Source organism: Capricornis sumatraensis, chromosome 3, assembly GCF_032405125.1.
Source record: "Capricornis sumatraensis isolate serow.1 chromosome 3, serow.2, whole genome shotgun sequence".
Classification (NCBI taxonomy): domain Eukaryota; kingdom Metazoa; phylum Chordata; class Mammalia; order Artiodactyla; family Bovidae; genus Capricornis; species Capricornis sumatraensis.
Window position 1 is genome coordinate 136,649,141 of NC_091071.1, and position 23,645 is coordinate 136,672,785.

Genomic DNA, 23,645 nt, shown 5'->3' on the forward strand with positions numbered 1-23,645 from the left:
CTCCTCCAGGGAATCTTCTTGACCCAGAGACTGAACCCATGTCTCCTGCATTGCAGGAGGATTCTTTACCATTGAGCCACCAAGGAAGCCCAAATTTCTGTAGTAATTTTATGTATTTCTTGTCCTACTTCAAAGGCTTTCTATCTCTGGAGCAAATAGCATAAGACAGAAATACATCAAAATACATGCTATTTATCATATGGTTAATTTTAGATCATGCTATACCCAACAACTATTCATTCAGAGGGAATAGGGTGGTTCTGAAAAAAGCAGGTGCTGTCTCTTTCATTTGTTTTCTTGGAATTGAAATGAGGGAAAAGTTTTCCTTTGTCTTCAAAATCAGCAATAATCCATGGAGTAAGGGGCTTCTCTGGTGGTCCAGTGGCTAAGAAGCCATGCTGCTAATATGGGAGGTCCAGGTTCAATCCCTGGTCAGGGAACTAGATCCTATGTGCTGCAACTAAGATCCTGTGCAGCCAAATAAATAAATATAACAAATCATAATAATCCATGAATTAAACTTAACCTCCATGAGCAATAACGCCACTGACATTGACATCACTTCAGAGACACCCTCTTGCCTTGATGGTAAGTGTCACACGACATCAACCCCCACCAAACCCACTTCCTTTCCAGCAAATAGAAAACAGTTAAGGACGTGAATTCACTGTCAGGCTTAAACACTGAAGGAGAAAACTGCATTTGCTTCTGGCAAACATGAAGTCAGACCTCTGGTATTTCTTTCTCTTCTGCACCCAAGTTGAAATTCTAGCAGGTAAGTGACTTATTGAATATGCATTATTAAGTTACAATTCAAGTGAACATTAAGAAAAATCAAAGGTGGAAAAGTTAGGCACCAAATAGAAAGTTTTTATTTGTTTTTTAGAAAGTAAGAACAATTACAGAAGAGCCCAAGTCCACGGCCAATAGCGTTTATGTTACTGTTTTAAGATGAAAAATGTCTCATCAGATCATTAAAATTTTAAATTACCTGCTTGAAGTTAACTTTTAGTGGATAAAATAAAAGAGTGGCTTACTGTTCTCAGAGGAAGATGAAAGGCAAAATGACTTGTGTCAACAGAATGAAAATTAAGTAGGCCTGGCATCTGGGCTGGGAGAAAATAAAACGGAAGGGCTTTGAAAAGAAGGAGTTTCATTTTAATCTTATCTGGGTGGTCTTTTGTCAGAAATGCCCTGGCTGCCACAGGGATTTTTAGCACCAATGTCAAGGTCCTTGTGAAACGCCGAGGATCAGTGGACAATGTAAAACAGTCCATAGCCTCTGAAGACACTGAAAAAAAAAAAAAAAATCATTCTGAAGTCCTCAATTCTTTCTCTTATATGGTATATATCAGACTCTATTTGAATATTTTAAATAATGCTGCCGACGATGAAATTAATGTGTGTTTCTTCTACTTCTTACTGGGTATGTTTTCAATTATTTTCACTTTATCTTTAAGTCTGGGCCATGTTCCCGAGGTAGGGAAAACACAAAGTGAAATTATACTACTTTGGGAAGTTTTACTAACACTAAAAGTGCAGGCAGAACTTTGGTTGGTATACTGTTATTTAGAGATAAGTTTTGCAGTGGTACCAAAAGCAGACTTTATTTTTATCTTCAAAGGAAAAAAAAAAGTGTATTGATCAAATATTTGAGCTTGTGGTGGCTCAAGGTGGCTCAAAACCTCTTAAGAGGAATGAGGAATTATTTATAGGTCCCAAGGGTAGTTTGGGGCCACTATGCCTTTCCTACACCCAGTGAAATCCTTTAGCTGCACAAGCAACAAGGGAATAGCATGGGGATCGATATTCATTCATTCATTCATTCACTCATCAATTCATTCATTCAGCACCAAGAACTTGCCATGTAGGCAGTACTGTGCTGGCCTCTGTGTGTACGAAAGTGAAAGTGAAAGTGAAGTTGCTCAGTCGTGTCCGACTCTTTGCGACCCCGTGGACTGTAGCCTACAAGGCTTCTCTGTCCATGGGATTCTCTAGGCAAGAATACTGGAGTGGGTTACCATTTCCTTCTCCAGGGGATCTTCCCGACCCAGGGACTGAACCCGGGTCTCCCGCATCGGAGGCAGACGCTTTAACCTCTGAGCCATTCCCTGTTCTCATGAAGCTAATTGAAAGGCTGGAGAGAGGCAAATCAGATAATTTTGTGAATGAAATGACTATTACAGACAGAACTCAGTTCTATCAGGGGATGTAACAAAAAAGCTTGTGTAGACTGGGTGGATATGGAGGTGCAGTGGGGGGTGGGGCTCATCCAAGTCTTTTAAGTGGTCCTTGAGCTGAGATTTGCAGGACAAATAAGAGTAAGTGGGGAGAATGGTGGGACATTCATATCATGGACATTTCATATCATGAGAAGAGTAAGCGCAAAGGCCCTGTGTCAGGAAGAAAGGAAGTAAGTCAGAGAGCAGGAAGAAGGTGGATGTGCCTGAGGACAGAGGTCAAGAGTTGGTGATGGTGCAAGATGAGGCTGGAAGGGAAAGCAGAGGCTAGACTATTCAGACCTTATGTGCCACATGAAGGATTGTGGATTTTCTCCCAAGAACATTGGTTCAAGTCACTGAAGGGGTTGTTTGTACTGTTAGAAAGTGTCCCAAAATGCCAAACCCAACTGGGCACTTGTGATGATATTATGCTCAAGAGATTCAAATTAACAATGGTGTTACCACTGTGGAAGGATTGATCCAGCCTAGGTGGAATTATTTCCAGTTGTCAGACTAAGCTGATTAATACAGTGTACTTCTGGAATGATATATATCTTAAATTTTGGTGGAATCAAATCAACATTCCCTCTCATCACACAGAAAACCATGCCACACGACAAGCTGTTTTCCTATTTGACTGGTGGCAGAACTGGAGCGTGAATGACTAGATGGAGATAGTAAACTGCTTGACAGTTGTTTTTTCTAGCTGTATTTTGCTCCTTTAATTTATATAATTGATTCAGGTGGTTCAGGGATTTATCATTGGTAAGGCATCCCTTATTAAATGAACTTAAATGAACTTGAGCATCTATGCTCCTAATTTAAGGCAATCTCTATGCCTTTCTTACAGTTAATTCTTCTTGAAGTAGAGTTGCTTTACAATGTTGTGTTAGTTTCTGCTGTACAGCAAAGTGAATCAGCTACATGTATGCATATATCCTCTCTTTTGGATTTCCTTTCCATTTAGGTCATCATATTCAAAGTATCATCACAATCCACTTATTCAGCAACTACTGTTTTAAAGACTCTAAATGCAAAGTAAAGACCAAAACTGAAGTCAACTAAGTTCTTGCAGCTCCCTTCCTTTGGCATATTTTTAATCCTCCCAACTAGGTAGGCTTTCTCATCCCATGAAGAGGTAGGCATTCTTAGTTAATGTTTGAAGAATCTCAGACCAGGAAAGGCTAAATGTTTGGTTACCTAGTATTTAGTGGCAGAACCAAGATTAGAATTCAAATACATCTGATTCCAATATCCACTATCTTTCTGTACCATGTTGAAGTCAAGGAGAAATAACATGAATCTCAAATAAGAGAAATTACCAGTTTTGTTATTTGGTTGGTGAGTTAAGAGGGAAAAAAATCTTGGTGATTCTCAGTCTTCTATTGATCTCAATATAAGATTTAACAAAATCATCTTCTTTTAATGATTCTGAAGCAATAGGAGGTTCTTTGTGGTGGAAGCGTTTGGGAAAAGTGGGACCTTCTGTCTACGTAGAAGACGTTCTTTCCAGAACTTACGGGCAACGGAGACCTTGTGGGTGATCTGATGAATTCTGGTTTTGGAAAGACCACTTTGAAAGCAGTGAAGTGTGAATGGCCGAGATGAGGTGGTGTGTGTTTAATAAATGTGCATGTCTCATGGTGTGTTCTGGGTGGAAACTGGAAGGGGAACCCTCAGGCTCATTTTGAGCCTTGATTTTGTCACTCAGACATTGAAGCCGTGGTTCCTGAACTCCATCACCTGAAGAAAAAAAACATCTCTTTGGCGTCTCCAGCATCTGCTCCTCCCCAGAGTTCAAGGGGAGGAGTTGAGCCAACCTTTGAGCCTCCTCCTTCCAGGGTTTGTGCTACATTTAAAAAATCCAAATTGTCCATTTTTCTTTCAGTAGTTGCATTCAGGCCATTTTCTCACTCAGTACAATAACTCTATGTTGATTTAGTGTGTGTGTGCTCAGTTGTTCAATCGTGTCCAACTCTTTCTGATCCCATGGACTGTAGCCCGCCAGGCTCCTCGGTCCATGGGATTTGCCAGGCAACATACTGGTGTGGGTTACCATTTCCTTCTCCAGGGGATCGTCCCAACCCAGGGACCAAACCTGAGTCTACTGTGTCTCCTGCACTGCAGGCAGATTCTTTACTGCTGAGCCACCAAGGAAGCCCTATATTGATTTTACTCCTTCAACATTATGTTTATTTTGATTTTCCTTGGTTGTGGTATTTTCTTTTATTTTTGTTGAAATGAGGAAGGTTCTTTTACAGACTACAGAGGAAGTCTTCCCTCTGTAATTTGAAAGGTCTGCTACACTTCTTGGTTGACTAAGTCATTATCATATTCAGAGCATCTTAATTGAATATTTATTTTTGTAAATAATAAATCATAATTTAATAATAAAATGATAAAATCATAATAAAATCAATAATGACAATAGGCTTGCTTGACGTGTTTATCCCCCACCTCCTGCAGTGACATGAGAACTTCACGATGTTCTCTTTTCACTCTTATATTTTCTGTTTAGTGCACCCTTGCCCCTTACATGGGGCTTCCCAGGCGGCATTAGTGGTAAAGAATCCGCCTGAAAGGGTAGGAGACACAGGAGACTTTAAGTTCAATCCCTGGACCAGGAAGATTCCCCTGGAGGAAGACATGGCAACCCACTCCAGTATTCTTGCCTGGAGAATCCCATGGACAGAGAAGCCTGGCAGGCTACAGTCCATAGGCTCACAAAGAGTCAGACATGACTGAAGTGGTTTAGCATGCACACCCCATATGTGGGTTTTGTTGAAATAAATGAAAACTTGTAGTTGCAGATCATTGCTGAGTTTCCTCTAACACTATTTCTCCTCTGACTGAAGGATTCTCTCCTTATACTCACATCACCTCTTTTCAATGGCAGCATCAGTCTTGCCATTTGCTCCTGTCTTGTCATCCCTGTTCTTACCCAATGTTCAGAAGACTTCTATTATTTTCTTCAGATACCTTGAAGTCTCTGAATTCCAGCATGGGTAAAGATGTTTTCCTTTTACTCTAATGAATAACTGATATCTTTCCTGGGAATAAGATTCCTGATCTGTCTGTGGGTATTCATTCACTGTCTGCTGGCTTCTAGGGTTGTGGGTAAATAGTTCCATGCTAGTCTGACTCTCATTATTTTGCAAGTAGCTTAAAAAATTTCTCTAGAATCTTGTTATTTATTTTAATACTGGAATCAGGAATTCCACTAGGATATGCCTAATTCTGTGAGTGTTTTCATTAACATTGTTTGAGACTGAGTGAGTCTTTTCAAACTGAAGATTTCAGTTCTTTATTTTAAACTTTCGGGATTTTTTTTTTTCTCCCAGTGGTTGTTTAGTCACATCTTTGTCTTTTTTTCCTTCTTTCTAGAAATGCGTATTATTTTCATGAAGGTCTTGAGGTCCTTGTTGTTTCATAATTAGTGAACAAAATGACTTTCATAACTTGCAATTGGTATTAACAACTTCCTCAGATGTAATGGAATATTTTGGTTTTTAAACTGGTAGCAGCATATTCCAGTTTCTTAGTAGAAACAAAGTGCAAGTGTGTAGGGAGGATTTCAGTTCTCATCTAAGCTTTCCTCACTGTAGTATCCATAGACTTGCTTGACAAAAAAAATTGGCCTCAGTATTCACAGTTGTAAACTGAGCAAAACCCATAGCTTATGCTGACTCCCTATCCTAACAGTGTGAGTTTTATACATAAAAGATGCAAAAGATAAAATTTCAAAGCCCAGTATATATATAAACGTGTGTATACACATACATATACACATACACCCATGTATATATACATACACTTACACGTTATTTGCTGTCTTCAATGTCTGAATAAAAAGCCACTTTTACTCCATAAATGGCATCTCTGTGCTACTTCTATTCTAATAAATTGAGTCTCTTAAATGACACATTTTGGTCATTCTAAGTAAAATAAGAATATGGCATTCAACACCTTTTAAGGAAAATTCAAAATTACACTTTGGAGTTTGTAACTTAAGTATGCAGAAAATATGTAACACAAATGAGAGCTGTTAGTCAACAAGTGATTTTTTTCCCATTAGTCTGGCCTGTATGGTTGATTGAAGTAGACAGGCAAGTTTAGAGAGAGGCAGAAATCGGGATACGAACCTCCTCTGACTCTTGCAGACATACTGATGTCTGGATCTACTTTGCATGAAGAAAAGCCAAGAAGAATCAGGTTGTCTTTAAGGAAGGTAATGGACTCAAGAATTTTGAGTCAGTCAACCACTAGTTCTGAAAGTGTCTTTTGTTTGTCTGAATGTATTGTCATAGACATGGCATTTCCAACAAGCAACGGAGGATCACTTAGAAGGAACTTCTTCAAATGTAAGACGTCAAACTTTTTACAGCCAGCAATTATACTCTCCTAGGGCTTAAAGCCAAAAAAAAATTCATTCATAAAAAATAACAAGAAACAGAAATAAACCTCTACTGCATTCTCAATTCAAGTTTTGTTCATTTTGTACTATTTAGGACTGAAGCAAAATCTTGGAGTTCCTGTTTGCACTTGTTTAACTATGAGAATTTCTTATAGATGTGAATATATCTGTTTACTTGTCTACAGGCAAATAAGTTACAATACTTATCAAGAATTTAGACCTCATCAGAGCAAGGACCCAGACTTTGTTGCAGGTTCAAGTACACAAGGCAGCTCAACACACAATGGTTCGAGGCGTCTAGGGAAATGAGTGTATTAAACACAGTGTAATTTCATATAAAATAAATATTTTATGTATTTTTTGGTGTATAATAACCTTTTCAATCATATAAAACATATGTGGCACCAATATCAGTTCAGTTCAGTTCAATCGCTTAGTTGTGTCCGACTTTTTGCGACCCCATGAATCGCAGCATGCCAGGCCTCCCTGTCCATCACCAACTCCCAGAGTTCACCCAAACTCATGTGCATCGAGTCGGTGATGCCATCCAGCCATCTCATCCTCTGTCATCCCCTTCTCCTCCTGCCCTCAATCCCTCCCAGCATCAGAGTCTTTTCCAATGACTCAACTCTTCGCATGAAGTGGCCAAAGTAATGGAGTTTCAGCCTCAGCATCAGTCCTTCCAATGAACACCCAGGACTGATCTCCTTTAGGGTGGACTGGTTGGATCTCCTTGCAGTCCAAGGGATTCTCAAGAGTCTTCTCCAACACCACAGTTTAAAAGCATCAATTCATTGGTGCTCAGCTTTCTTCACAGTCCAACTCTCACATCCATACATGACCGCTGGAAAAACCATTGCCTTGACTAGACGGACCTTAGTCGGCAAAGTAATGTCTCTGCTTCTCAATATGCTTGCTATCTAGGTTGGTCATAACTTTCTTTCCAAGGAGTAAGCGTCTTTTAATTTCATGGCTGCAGTCACCATTTGCAGTAATTTTGGAGCCCCCCAAAATAAAGTCTGACACTGTTTCCACTGTTTCCCCATCTATTTTCTATGAAGTGATGGGACCAGACGCCGTGATCTTCGTTTTCTGAATGTTGAGCTTTAAGCCAACTTTTTTACTCTCCTCTTTCACTTTCATCAAGAGGCTTTTTAGTTCCTCTTCACTTTCTGCCATAAGGGTGGTGTCATCTGCATATCTGAGGTTATTGATATTTCTCCCAGCAATCTTGATTCCAGCTTGTGCTTCTTCCAGCCCAGAGTTTCTCATGATGTACTCTGCATAGAAGTTAAATAAGCAGGGTGACAATATAGAGCCTTGACATACTCCTTTTCCTATGTGGAACCAGTCTCTTGTTCCATGTCCAGTTCTAACTGTTGCTTCCTGACCTGCATATAGGTTTCTCAAGAGGCAGGTCCAGTGGTCTGGTATTCCCATCTCTTTCAGAATTTTCCACAGTTTATTGTGATCCACACAGTCAAAGTCTTTGGCATAGTCAATAAAGCAGAAATAGATGTTTTTCTGGAACTCTGTTGCTTTTTTCCATGATCCAGCGGATGTTGGCAATTTGATCTCTGGTTCCTCTGCCTTTCCTAAAACCAGCTTGAACATCTGAAAGTCCATGGTTCACGTATTGCTGAAGGCTGGCGTGGAGAATTTTGAACATTACTTTACTAGCATGTGAGATGAGTGCAATTGTGTGATAGTCTGAGCATTCTTCGGCATTGCCTTCGGGATTGGAATGAACAGTCCTGTGGTCATTGCTGAATTTTCCCAATTTGCTGGCATACTGAATGCAGCACTTTCACAGCATCATTTTTCAGGATTTGAAATAGCTCAACTGGAATTCCATCACCTCCACTAGCTTTGTTCGTAGTGATACTTCCTAAGGCCCACTTGACTTCACATTCCAGGATGTGTGGCTCTAGATCAGTGATTACACCGTGATTATCTGGGTCGTGAAGATCTTTTTTGTACAGTTCTTCTGTGTAGTCTTGCCATCTCTTCTTTATATCTTGTCCATACCATTTCTGTCCTTTATTGAGCCCATCTTTGCCTAAAATGTCCCCTTGGCACCAACATAAATACCACTTTAAGTATTTGGGCCAATTATATACCTAATACATCTTGAAGGAAAAGAAATACTTGAAAATAACTTCTAAATCTAGGTTAATGTTAAGAAATCCTTTTTCTTCCTTTTTCTCAGCAAGTCTCTTTAGCTTCTGTGCTTCAGTTTCTATAAAATCAGGGAGTTGGGCTAGATTATTGGACTAAGGGGCTCTTTAGGAAGGGTGACTCTGGTTTCAGATTGTCTAGGTTCAAATCATGGCTCTACCTCATTTGGGCCCGTTATTCAAGCTTCAGTTTCCTCATCTGTAAAATAGGGATAAATATAGAAAATCTGATGTCAAATACTGTTATACACATCAAATGATATATTTCATGTAATATATCTAAACCTTAATATATGAGAAATATGCAATGCTTATAAGTTGCAATTATTATTGTTATTTGGAATCTTTGGGAGGCTTAGATATTTGTATAACTCCAGAACCACTGGGCTTCAGAGAATTGGTTGGGTGTCATTCAGTCTGAGCCTTTGCCTTTGGACTTGGAAATAAGCGTTCTCCCTTATCTAGTAAATAGGATCTTTTGCTCTGTTTTCCTTGTTCACCTCCTCAACCCAATGAAGGACATTTACCAATCATGCTCATTATTCATATTCATCTGCTCATTCATTCATTATTATTATCTAATATACTCCAGGTCCTGGGATTATTTAAGTGACCATGATACAATCTTTATACTTGTAAAGCTATTGGTTAAATGAAGAAGATAGACAAAAATAATTATGATCTAAACTTATACATATTATAAACATATCAATGTAAACAAAGATTAATTGAGAGCATAGAGATGGAAGTCTTTGTCTGGGGGGTCTCAGAGACCAGTTTAAAATCGTTCCTAAAGGATGAACAAGGATTTCTAAGCAAATAAAGAGGTAATAGTCTATTCTAGTCTATGGGGATAGAGGTAACCATGTTAAAGGAATGGCCAAAATGTATAGTGCAGCTTGAAGCTATATGGTCCCTGATATCATGACAGGGTTTTGTATCATGCCAATAAAATTGGTTTTTTAACCTCATAAGCAACAAGGTAATGGATATTTTTAACCTGGGGAGTGGCATGCGTTTTAGGAACACAATGTTGGAAGCAGGCATGGAGGCTAGATTTGGAGGGAGTGATGGCTGTTGAGAATGCCAGTCAAGAAGATGCTTCCACAGATGAGGGAAGTTGTGAAATAGTCCTGGATTGGTGATAGGAATACAGAAGAGCAACTGAATTTGAGAGTAATTGGACTCGGTGACTAATTGGATCAGGACAGTCAGAGAGACAGATCAGAGAGAGGGAGACCTGAGGAAGACTGAGGTCCTAACCCCTTAAAGGACGGGACTTGTTTGGGTCTGGTGAGTGAATGCTGAATTCAGTCTGGAAATGGTACTCTTGATGTGTCAGGCACCTCCTGAGAAAGATGTTGAAAGGAAGCTGGAAAGAAGGAACTAAGCCAAGGGGAATGGTGGGCTGGAGATAAAGGTTACTGGAGTAGAGAGCAGAGTTTACTTTAATTACTGGTAAATATCACGACAAAGTTTATAGCATCTCTGGGATTTTTCCATCAGGTTTTACAAGAAGAAAACCAATCTTTCATTTAAAAGCATTACACATTTTGGAGCACCAAAAGTTGTTTTGCCCCCTCTACAGAGTTCCTTGGAGAAAAAAGCAATTCACACAATGTATACTTGTGTCAGTGTGCGCGTGCACACAGGCACACACACACACACACACACACTCTTTTGGCTTTTTAACTTTCTCCTTACTTTTTTTTTTTTTCTTAATTTTTTTTACTTCCTTTTCTGCAAATGTTAAGACTTTGGATTGGGCTTATTTTGCCTACCCTTGCTACTGATTTTAATCTCTACTTTAGATTATGGATGCCTTTGAATAATAAGGTAAATATAGAAATAATGCATATATAAAAGTCTGCTAATCGGGATTCTAAAAGTTTTAGCTGGTAGGAGTATAAGAAATGACAGTGCTTTCTTGAGTGGTTTTAAAAAAGTGGTAGAAAGCATATTTTTTAAATGCTAGAATTTCTTAGTAAAAGCCCAAATGTAACAAAACCCTAACATAAACATTGTCATTTTTAGAACTTCTCATCTTATGTCACATTCGTGTGCTATGCTAAGCTAACGATGATCATTATTGGATTACAGAAAATATTTTTAATAAGCCCATCAATAATTGCATACTCAGGAGTTCTTATCTTTCTATCACTCAGATCTTTGTGGAGGTTTGTGGTTAGAAGTCTGAGTTGAGGAGAGTTAAGTCAAATTGCTGATCTGTCTCGCACCCGCTGCACTGTGTGGGTTTTTAAACTGCTTTTGCCAAAAGACTTTCAAACAGGCATAAGATGACTGCTTATAAAGAGTCCTGGCAGAATGGGTTCTAACAAGACAATCTGACACTGAAGAAATGAAATAGTTCAGATATTAAAAGAATCAATTTGCAAATAAACTTCTGAACCATAGTGCAATTCTCAGGTGAACTTTTTCTTCAGAGCTTTTTCTTAATAGCTGCCCCTAAAAGAAGATGCAAACGCTTTTATCTTTCGAAATGTTTGAAGATCTAAAGAAATCATCTAACATAAAGATTTTGATTTTGCTCTTAAAACCTTAGTCTACTAATATCAATGATGATAATGTTATAAAAATCAGTTAGCAGCAGTGAACAGATTTGAACCTCTGTTGGAAAGATTGAACCCTTTAGACATGGTGGTCAATGTGATTAAGTATAGTATCTATATTCTAGAGTACTGATAGTCTAGGAGTAGCAACAAGAAGTGGACAGATATGGTAGCAGAACAAAAACGAAGTCTTATTATCCAGATTTTAAAACTCATCACCAGAGTTCAAGAGAGCATTATCCTATTTGTGCTTTTAACAATGCATTAAGTGCGAGCTGTGATAGCATTGCGTTTCTATTACAAATATCTTCCCTGGTGGTTCAAATGGTAAAGCATCTACCTATAATACGGAAGACCCAGGTTCGATACCTGGCTTGGGAAGATCCTCTGGAGAAGGAAATGGAAACCCACTCTAGTACTCTTGCCTGGAAAATCTCACGGACAGAGCAGCGTGGTAGGCTACAGTCCATGGGGTCACAAAGAGTTGGGCAGGACTGAGTGACTTCGCTTTCTATTACAAATCACTAACAGGCTCTGGTTATGAAATATCTGGGTGTATTAGAACAGTTATTGGTTCAGAGGCATCTATCATGGACATCCACTGGGCAAATTTAATGATTCTGCCCTCTGGAGGATACAAAAAATAACCAGGTTTAAATCTGTCTTCATATCTACAGAGAGCTATAGATACGAAAGAACCAAGAGAATAGTCAACCATCTAAACAAATCTTTGGGCTTCCCAAGTGGCACTAGTGGTAAAGAATCCACCTGCCAATGCGGGAGTCTTAAGAGACTCGAGTTTGATCCCTGGGTTGGGAAAATCCCCTAGAGGAGGGCATTGCAACCCACTCCAGTATTCTTGCCTGGAGAATCCAATGGACAGAGAAGACTTGCAGGCTCAGTCCATAGGGTTGCACTGAGTTGGACACGACTGAAGCGAGTTAGCATACACACCTACAAAGAAGTCTTTATGAACCTGGTAGATATTTATAATAGTTACAGAACATGCTTCTTTAATACTCAGGTAATATTCATTAGAATCTGACATCCCAGTTGAGGAGGTATCTTCTGTATTTGATTGTGTATTTGCATGTACTTGTCTGCAGAGGAAAGGCAACCCTAGGATCATGTCCCAACTATGAGCTGGGTAATATACTCACTTTTCTGACCCCAGTTTGGCTTGATAAATTTAAATTGTAAATGAAAGGCATAACTGGATCATTTTTGAGAGCCTTTTTGGTTCTTATATTTTATATTCTACGCTTTATCTCCCTAGGTTTAGTACATCACTGAGCTCTACATATTCATTCATCCATCCATCCAATAAATATTTATTGTGACTTACTACATACCAGGTGCTATTGTAGATACTTGCAATGGATCACTGAATAAAATCAACAAGATCTCTGATTTTAAAGCTTACATTATTGGGTAATAAGTAAACAAACAAATAATATAATGATACTTTATCTCAGGTAATATGCTAGAACATGACTTGGAATGGGGCGTCCCTGGTAGCTCAGATGGTAAAGAATTTGCCTGCAATGTGGGAGACCTGGGTTTAGTCCCTTGTTTGAGAAGATCCCCTGGAGAAGGGAATGAACATCTACTTTAGTATTCTTGCCTGGAAAATTCCATGGACAGTGGAACCTGGAGGGCTACAATTCATGGGGTCACAAAGAGTCATATATGATTTAGCAACTAACACTTTAACTTTCACTTGGATTGAGTGGTCAGTGGTGGCTGGAGAAGTAAGAAGCAGCCATATGACAAAAAGAGATAACATTCCAGACAAAGAAACAAGAAATTCAAAGCCCTGGAGTCCAACTTTTCATGTTTGAGGAATAGAAAGAAGAGCAGTGTGATTGCAATGTAGCGAGTGACTGGTATTAAATAGTGTTAGCAAGACAGGGTAAATCATGTAAGTCATGGAAACCATTGTAAGGAGTTAGATTATCTTCTAACTGAGATGGGGAGGCCCTGGATGCTTTATTAGCAGGGCAAGTGCACTATGGGTTTATGTATGTAAGAAGATTATTCTGGTTTCCCTGAGGAGCATGGATGGTGAACGTGCACGAGTGAGAACAGAAAGTTTGGAAGCTCTCGTCATGCCGGTGAGAGAGATGTTGCTGATTTGGACCAATAGCAGTTTAGATGGAGAAATGGGTAGATTCTACTGGATTTAAAACAGAGGTGCAGGAAATTAGACTTTCTTCTTGTAGACAGATTTCAACAGTGACCCTCTAAGGCTCAATCTGAAGTGATCACTGTGAAGCTTCTTGTGGTTGCCTGCTTCCATTATACTTTCTCTGGTTGTTGCTAGTGGCACCTCAACCTCAGATTTTACCCCAAATCTTTCATGTGCCCAAGAGGTTGTGTGACCTTAGACAGACAATCTAATCTGTCTGGGTCATCAGTTGTTTGTACACGGAAAAATTGGACTTGCTATATGATTTGTATGTTTGCTAGGTTTGACTGTGTCTGATACTGGGCAGACGTTGAATCATGTTACAGGAAACAAGTGTGAAGGAGGAGGTGTTTACAGGATGCCTGAAACATGTGCAGACAGTGAATATGAACACTTATGCGTACTGGGGATGGAGATGGTGATTTAGCGAGAGTGAGGAACATATCAAAGATAGTGTAAGAGACTATTTTAGAGGATGATTTTCTATTAAAATGTGGTATGTGAGAAGAAAGACATCGATGAGGAGGATGGTCACAATTTCCCACCACTGGCTTGGCAGGGGAACTGACCAAAGAGATGTGATGCTCAATCAAACCAGACCCTGACTATAAAAGTTGGTGCTATTGTACCAGTACTCCTGGTTGAATATCAGACTTGACGATAACATCTGGGAAAGGTGGAGAAAAGATTCTAGCTGCTTCTATAGTTACAAGGAACTAATATATTCAGATTTTCCTTAAATTGTCTGTGTATCCATTAAATGCTTTAGTCATGATTATAGGGATGACCTCCTTTTGATACTGTTTTTCAAATGCCATCAAAGAATGAGGAGATTTTGTGATGAGAGATTTGAGGTTCTACAGGATCCAGAGTGACTGTGAAGCAATTGATTACATGCCCTATCTGATTCCTGTAGTTGCTGCTGCTGCTAAGTTGCTTCAGTCGTGTCCGACTCTGTGCGACCCCATAGACGGCAGCCCACCTGGCTCCCCCATCCCTGGGATTCTCCAGGCAAGAAGACTGGAGTGGGCTGCCATTTCCTTCTCCAACACCTGAAAGTGAAAAGTGAAAGTGAAGTCGCTCAGTCGTGTCCGACTCTTCGCGACCCCATGGTCTACAGCCCACCAGGCTCCTCCGTCCATGGGATTTTCCAGGCAATAGTATTGGAGTGGGGTGACATCACCTTCTCTGTCCTGTAGTTGAAAATGTTCAAATAGCAGATTAAGAGTTACTAAATGGTTTTCCAGATGGAAAGTTTAAGCATTGGGTGTGTCTGCATGCTTAGTCACTCAATCATGTCCGAATCTTTGAGATCCCATGAACTGTAGCCCACCATGCTCCCCCATTTATGGAATTTCGCAGGCAAGAATACTGGAGTGGTTGCAATTTCCTCCTCCAAGCATTGGGTATGTGGACACTTAAGTCAGCCTTCTTACCACCACATTTAATAATAAAAAGGTGACCTAGGCGATTTATAGGTTAAAATTGATAAAATGAATAATTAAGTGTCTAGTAGAGAGTCCTGTTGTCTTTACACTTTCTCCATTTATTGTTTGTAGATTTTTTTGATGATGGTTTTTTCCGCTCTGTGATAAGCTAGATGGGTGAGATGGCGGGTGGCCGAGGGGGAGTGGGTTGGTGAGTGGGCAAGAGGTTCAAGAAGGAAGGGATATATAGATACATATACATAGATACATGCATATAGCTGATTCACTTTGTTGCACAGCAGAAACTAACACAACATTGCAAAGCAATTATACTCAAATTAAAAAAATGTGTCTAGTAGATATGAGAATTTGGGATCTCCAGTTACTCCCCACGGAAAAGGCGATGGCAACCCACTCCACTACTCTTGCCTGGCAAATCCCATGGATGGAGGAGCCTGGTAGGCTTCAGTCCATGGGGTCGCTAGGAGTCGGACACGACTGAGCGACTTCACTTTCACTTTTCAATTTCATGCACTGGAGAAGGAAATGGCAACCCACTCCAGTATTCTTGCCTGGAGAATCCCAGAACAGGGGAGCCTGGAGGGCTGCTGTCTATGGGGTGGCACAGAGTCGGACACAACTGAAGCGACTTAGCAGCAGCAGCAGCAGCAGTTACTCCCCGAGCACACACCCTCGGCACTGTCACTCAAGAAAAACTTGAGTAGTCTTCCTCAGTTCAGTTCAGTTCAGTTGCTCAGTTCTGTCCAACTCTTTGTGACCCCATGAATCACTGCACACCAGGCCTCTTTGTCCATTACCAACTCCCGGAGTTCACTCAAACTCACGTCCATTGAGTCGGTGATGCCATCCAGCCATCTCATCCTCTGTCGTCCCCTTCCCCTCCTGCCCCCAATCTCTCCCAGCATCAGAGTCTTTTCCAATGAGTCAACTCTTCGCATGAGGTGGCCAAAGTACTGGAGTTTCAGCTTTAGCATCATTCCTTCCAAAGAAAACCCAAGACTGATCTCCTTTAGAATGGACTGGTTGGATCTCCAGTCCAGGGGACTCTGAAGAGTCTTCCTAGCCTTACCTAATGCTTTTATAGGTCAGGAAGATAGTTTCATTTCTCCTGACTTCCTGGAATAGACCAGTAAGATGCTGGGACAGAGAGAGGATTATGGAAACATGGTTTCTCCTCTGAAGAATCCAACAGCAAAGTTATCTCTCTTGGTTGTTCATGGTCTCATCTGGTTATGTTCTCATCCTGAATCCATAGACAGTAAGTGTTGGAAAGGACTTTAAGATGTCTTGGTCCCACTTCCTTATTTCACAGATGAAGAAACTACAGTCTAGAAACTACAGATCCTTGTTACAGAGACTTGCTAATGGCAAAGCCAGAATTTTCCTCTGGTTTCCTTGGGAACCACTGCATTGTACTTCTCTCACTCTGCACCACCAACCATTATATTTCATGTTGTGTTGGGTTATAGGTCATAGTGTGGGTATAAAAGGAGAAAAAGGTGCTGACAGAATCATCTTCAGAAATAGAAGTACATCTGTGTCTGGGTAAGCACAGGGTGGCTGCAGACACTTTTGTTCCAAGATTTCTTTGCGGTTTACACACTGCCATTCTAAAGTCCTTGGGAAATTTGCTGTGAACATTTCTAAAGAAACTGTGAACCAGCTCACTGATTTTATCTTCTGCATCAAAGCAAAAGGTGCAACATAATTTACTTTCAGACAAATAAGTCCCCATGCAAATCATTTTTTATTTTAATCTAATGTAGATTGCACCTATTCTCATGTGATCAATTTTTCCCCTTTGCCTTTTGCTTATATTTACCCTCAATTTTTTAAATGAAACAGCATTAGTTTTCTTTTTTGTACTTTAAAACCATTTTTTTTTCCTAGAACAAAGCATCTAGTCAGAAAAGTGAAAAAATAAAATGTGCAATTTAATGAATAACTACTAAGCATAATACCTTACTCCCACAATTACTACAGATTCAGAAGTTAAACATTGTTAGCACACAGACACCTTTTCCGCTCTGTATTTCTTTCCTGATTCCAACTCTTCTTCCCCTTTATACAGAAGCATCATACTAAATTTTGTGACATTCATTTGGGTTTTATAGTCTGTTTCTATTCTTTTGGTCATTATCAAGAAATCACAACAAGTGTACTTCATTTATCAAAGTCTCAAGTTACATATACTTTTTCTGTCCCCCTAGACAATCTGTTTTAGGTTGACAGTTTCGTTCAGTACTCTAAAGATATAAGATGTAATTCCACTGTATCAAAACTTTTATCGTTGATCTTGAGATACAACCTGTCAGTGTAATAGTTGCTTTTTAGAAAAAAAGTCAGTCTCTTTTCCCTGGTTGTTTTCAAGATTTTTATTATAATATATCAACTAAAGAGCCTCTTGATGAAAGTGAAAGAGGAAAGCAAAAAGGTTGGCTTAAAACTCAACATTGAGAAAACTAAGAGCATGGCATCTAGTCCCATCACTTCATGGCAAATAGATGGGGAAACAGTGGAAACAGTGACAGACTTTATTTTTTGGGGCTCCAAAATCACTGCAGTTGGTGACTGCAGCCATGAAATTAAAAGATGCCTGCTCCTTGGAAGAGAAGTTATGACCAACCTAGACAGCATATTAAAAAAAGAGACATTACTTTGCCAACAAAGGTCCATCCAGTCAAAGCTACGGTTTTTCCAGTAGTCATGTACAGATGTGAGAGTTGGGCTATAAAGACATCTGAATGCTGAAGAATTGATGCTTTTGAACTGTGGTATTGGAGAAGACCCTTGAGAGTCTCTTGGACTGCAAGGAGATCCAGTCAGTCCATCCTAAAGGAGATCAGTCCTGGGTGTTCGTTGGAGGGACTGATGTTGAAGCTGAAACTCCAATACTTTGGCCACTTGATGCAAAGAGCTAACTCATTTGAAAAGACCCTGATGCTGGGAAAGATTAAAGGCAGGAGGAGAAGGGGGTGACAGAGGATGAGATGGTTGTATGGCAACACCAACTCGATGGACATGGGTTTGGGTAGACTCCAGGAGTTGGTGATGGATAGGGAGGCCTGGCGTGCTGCAGTTCATGGGATTTCAAAGAGTTGGACACGACTGAGCAACTGAACTGAATTGAACTGAATAGTAATCCCAATCACCTTAAACAAAGTTCAATTATTGAGATTTTTCTGGACCATTGGAGTGATTTGAAGGTGGGGCATAATCTGGGTGAAAACTGGTTTACTTCTGCTTTACCTGTATTTCAACAACACAAACCTTGGGGATTTCACCTTACCAAGGAGAAATTTGATAAAATGTCTTTTACCAGATTTCTCACTTTCAGACTCTGGAAGTTGAGACATGAAAACAAAAGTATAAATCTGAGAGAACAGCATAAGCTCTCAAAGTAAAAGCAAGTTCTAACCTTTGCTTCTCTCCTTGGATTCTGGTTCTTTAAGTTTAATCTAGTTAATTTCTTCATTATTTTCACCATTTAATCTCTTTTTTTTTAATTTTAATTTTTACTTTATTTTACTTTACAATATTGTATTGGCTTTGCCATACATTGACGTGAATCCACCACGGGTGTACATGAGTTCCCAAACATGAACCCCCCTCCCACCTCCCTCCCCATACCATCTCTCACAGGGTCATCCCAGTGCACAACCCCCAAGCATCCTGTATCCTGCATCAAACATAGACTGGCGATTCATTTCTTACAAGATAGTATACATGTTTCAATGCCATTCTCCCAAATCATCCCACCCTCTCCCTCTCCCTCAGAGTCCAAAAGTCTGCTCTACACATCTGTGTCTCTTTTGCTGTCTCGCATACAGGGTCATCATTACCATCTTTCTAAATTCCATATCCATTTAATCTTTTAAACTAATAATTTTAAGCATTTCATTCAGCATTTTCGGTTATTTCAGTGTGGGAGTTAGTTTGAAAAATCTGGACTGCCATAACTGAAAAATGGAACACTTGTGTATATTTTCACAATCAAATCCTCAAATTGAAAATCTATTGCTTAACAATATGAGATATAGAAAGCCTAGAGATATTAAAAAAAAAATAAGTAACGGCGGTAAATCGTAAATAAAATTGAGACACTAGTCTAAGCAGAGTTGTGGCAAGTGAATTCTCCTGCATAATGCTAGTCCTGTTAAAAAGTGGAACAGTTCTCTCCAAAAGCAACATGGCCATGTAGAGTGTCTTTAGAGTCTTTAAAGATTTTCACCACATGTTGAAATATTTACATGAAATCAAAATGCTGGAAATAACCCCAACCAGTCAACATGAATGGAATGCTTTAACAAGTTATTCTAGATTGACATTAAGCCTTTTGTATAGGCATTAAAAAGGATAATTATTATGACTATGTGAAAAATAGACCATTTATAATATAATATTAAATGCCAATAGAAGAACATTAAGTAATTAATATGTTTGCTATATAAAATAAGTATATATCTGGAAGGTAAAGAGCAAAAACTGCACAAATAGTATATCTATTCCACTGGAATAGGAGCCAAAGGTCATTTTTTTTCCTTAAAAATTCTTTGTACTTGTTACATAGTTTTCTCAAGAATAAAACCAGGGATTTCAAAATTTAAACTAGCAACTGCCATGCTAATAATTTTTTCCAAACAATCGCAGCGTGAAATTTCATCATATTAAAAAGAAAGAAGAAAAAAGGAAAAAGGAAGGCAGAGAGTTGTTTCAACTTAGAATCTGCAACTGGTCCAAAACCATTTCAGCTTCTTTCTTCTGTGATCCCCTATGTAGCTCACAAAAGCAACTTTGGCTTCCTATAAGCTTCAAATTTGTTTTTAAAAATGAGAAAGTAAATAGAAAATCTGGATCTTGATCTTTATCATCAGACTTTGATTCAGTTCTCAATGGATGAGGTTCAGAGAAATGTTTATGTCATTTGAAAATAATTTTCATTCGTTCTTTCACTCTCTTAGAGCATTAGTGTAAATATATATTTGCACATAATCACTCATTTTTAGTTTAAGCTGTTTTGTGCTTTAAAAAGTTTTTTTTCCCTAAACTATGTCTTTCCTCGAATTTCTCATTGTTTGACTAAAGTGCTAATCCTCCTTCAATTTTAATTTTCAAAGTCACTTTCTCCAAGTGGCATTATCTGAATTCTTCAATCAAAATTAGGACCATGTACCTATATTTGAATAGTACTCCATTTCTAGCATAAATTAGGGTGCATAACTGCACATTTATTTGTCATCTGTCTCCAATACGAAGTCTGCCGAAAGGAACGAACCACTTCTGCTTGATTTATACTATGTAAATGCATTATTTAATATATTAAATATTATGTACTTATGTATGATAAACAAGTCTCTGGTTAGCTTTTTTCCTCATTCACAGTTCTACCTTCATATTCTATATTTTGGTTGTGAAGTTCTTTCATTTTGTTGCAACGATGGTGACTTTATGAAGAGAAAAGATGACTTTTGTATTCAAACATAATGATTACAGGAACAAAATCATAAAATTTTGCTTTCTTTTTTTTTTGCCCAGGAGAATTCAATGATTCTGCTGCATCTGAGATGTTCATATTTCACAATGGAGGTGTACAAATTTTATGCAAATACCCTGATACTGTTCGACAATTTAAAATGCAGTTGCTGAAAGGGGATAATGTACTCTGTGATCTCACTAAGATTAAGGGAAGTGAAGACACGGTATCCACCAAGAATCTGAATGTCTGTAAATTTCAATTATCCAATAATAGTGTCTCTTTTTTTCTATATAATTTGGACAGTTCTTATGCCAGCTATTACATCTGCAAATTGTCAATTTTTGATCCTCCTCCTTTTCAAGTAGATATTCTAAGCAGAGAATATTTGAATATTTATGGTAAGATATTGTTTTCATCTTCTAGACTTGAGTATATATGCATTTTAACATTTTTCTCACTAATGTAAACAGTTAAACAAACAAGTATCATATAAACTGCTGAGTTAGAAATAGGTCATATTGTCTTTAAAACAGACATGCTGTTGAAAATCAGGAAAAAAATGAGAACAAATATCAAAACCCATGGCTTAAGAGCTATTACCTCTATTCACCTAAAGTTTAAGGTTTGGGTTTTTTGTTGGGGGTTTGTGGAATTAAGTGAGATGATTGAAAACAATAGTTTTCTACATTACTTTTCTTACTGTTTTGCAAGAACAGAGACAGCAAAGTCTTTTCCATTAACCACATTTGTAGACTTATATGTACATAGGGTTTTTTGGTTTTATTTTTGGATCCTTGCTATCATACTAAGATGATGTTATTTATTAACTATTTACTGCATTTCATGGTTGTACTGAAGAAAAACTATTTGATTAAATAGCTCTTTTAAATTTAGTAAATGAACTTATAATTCAGCAGTGAAAGGGGAGACTTGATTTTGAGAGTTTTTCCTTATCCAATCTTTTTTTTTCAACCCAGAATCACAGCTTTGTTGCCAGCTGAAGTTCTGGTTACCCATAGGATGTGCAGCTTTTGTTATAGTCTGCGTTTTTGGATGTGTCCTTATGTTTTGGCTTACAAAAAAGGTAAGCATCGTCAATCTTTGCTTGCACTAGCTTTACTGGGGTATATCAGCAGTTCTTTACTCATCAGAGTATGTATTGCTTTTGCTAGAATAATTTGATTAACAGACAGATAATATCTTTTCTTTAAGATGTGCCTATTAATTAAACTACTAACTTGGAACAGAAGCTTATTTACTTTATAGCCACTTCATTCCAAGAAGAATTCAGTGGCTTCCAGAGAGATATGTCATTATTATTATTCCAAAATGCTGAGGGAAAGGGGCCATGGAAAGACCAAAAGGGAAAAGGAAGGTTAAAAAATTTTTAGAAAAGATGCTTCTGACTTTAAAAAATATTATTCCATGTGGACTGCAAATTTAATTCTAAGTTTCCAAAGTCAGGGCAGATGAAACTGTTATAAGCTTTCCTCAACTTGTCAATTAAGAAACAATCAGTGAGAAACTCTTGGAAGATGCCATCAGTAGTTGAGAAAGAAACTGCCAGTTTTTTTTACATGATAAGTTATTAGGACTCCTTGCTTTTAAAGAAAATCACTGAAAAGTTACGCAGAAAGATAAAAGAACGGTAACAACAAAAATCTCTCTGTGCTGGAGAATATTCTTTTTAATCTATCACAAAATGGGTTCTCAAAGAAATTACACCATTCTGAGTATTATGCAAGGATGTTAGCACCTTCAAGTACATCCACAGTGTGATCACTGGCCACACAGTATGTATATTTGTTTCCAGAAAGGAATTTGAAAAGAGAGACAAAGAAGGAAGAGAGTAAGATAAGTCCTGTGGTCTTCAGTCTACTGCAGAAGGAAAAGTAAAGGCATAAGTGAGAAAAGATATTGAGCAGAAAGCCTTTTATTTAAAGTCTTTTACATATACGGTTCCCCTTGAAAGTGAAAGTCGCTCAGTTGTGTCCAACTCTTTGCGACCCCATGGACTACACAGTCCATGGAATTCTCCAGGCCAGAATACTGGAGTGGGTAGCCTTTCCCTTCTCCAGGGGATCTTCCCAACCCAGGGATTGAATCCAGGTCTTCCAAATTGCAGGCGGATTCTTTACCAGCTGAGCTACAAGGGAAGCCCAAGAATACTAAAGTGGGTAGCCTATCCCTTCTCCAGGGAATCTTCCTGACCCAGAAATCAAACTGGGGTCTCCTGCGTTACAGGCAGATTTTTTACCAACTGAGCTATCAGGGAATCCCAAAGTCAAGAGCCTAAGTCACATTTAATACTTTGTCACAGACTGCTTCAACAAAGAATAGAAATCAGTAACACACACACACACACACACACACACACACAGGAATGGAGATGGGGAAGAGGAGAAGACAAACCATGTTTCTGACTTTTCTTGCAGAAGTATCCCACCAGCGTGCACGACCCTAACAGTGAATACATGTTCATGGCAGCAGTGAACACTGCTAAAAAGCCGGCACCCACAGGTACAGTGACACACGGGGATTTGGGAAGGGAAGAGTGTTCTTTACATGAAGCCTATAATTTTAATTTTTATATTAAAAGAAGGGAAGATGTGTCTAAGACAGAATTTTAGTATTTTCTGTAAAAAGCCAAAGTTTCATTTTCACTGAATTGATGCTTTGTCTCATTCATTGAAAATAAACAATATGGTAGAGCTCAAAGTTTGCAGTAGGAGCCAAGTTTGCAATAGAGGTTGGGTCAAACTCTATGGGAAATGTAGAACTGGTGCTCAATCTTGAAACATAAGAGTTTGGAAGGGGTATGTGTTTCCCTGTGTGTGTGTATATGTGTGTGTGTTTAGAAGAGGCAGAGGAAAGGAGAAGTTTTGTTGAATGGGCTTGGCACATAAAGAACTTTTAAAGCATTTATGCCTTATTTCTGTTACAGATGTGACCCGTAATTTGGAACTCCCTGGCACCCAGGCATGAACCACCTTGGCCAGTTCTCTACAACTTGGAGGGCAAGATTCTCTGTTTCCTGGGCCACAGAGAGTCTGACTTGATTTGACTACATACATCTTCTGCTAGAGTTTTGTTCAGTCTGAACCAGTGACTGTCGGTCAATAGGGATTTTAACAGACTGCCTTAGTACTG

General features: G+C 38.8%; 1 protein-coding gene across 1 annotated transcript; it reads left to right on the forward strand.

The window, feature by feature from the left end:
* Positions 1–717: 717 nt before the first annotated feature.
* Positions 718–23,551, forward strand: ICOS (inducible T cell costimulator). The gene is made up of 5 exons (XM_068968474.1): positions 718–775; positions 20,555–20,893; positions 21,473–21,579; positions 22,931–23,015; positions 23,440–23,551. The coding sequence occupies exons 1-5, from the start codon at positions 718–720 to the stop codon at positions 23,478–23,480; spliced, it is 630 nt and encodes a 209-aa protein (XP_068824575.1). The 3' UTR covers positions 23,481–23,551.
* Positions 23,552–23,645: the final 94 nt, after the last annotated feature.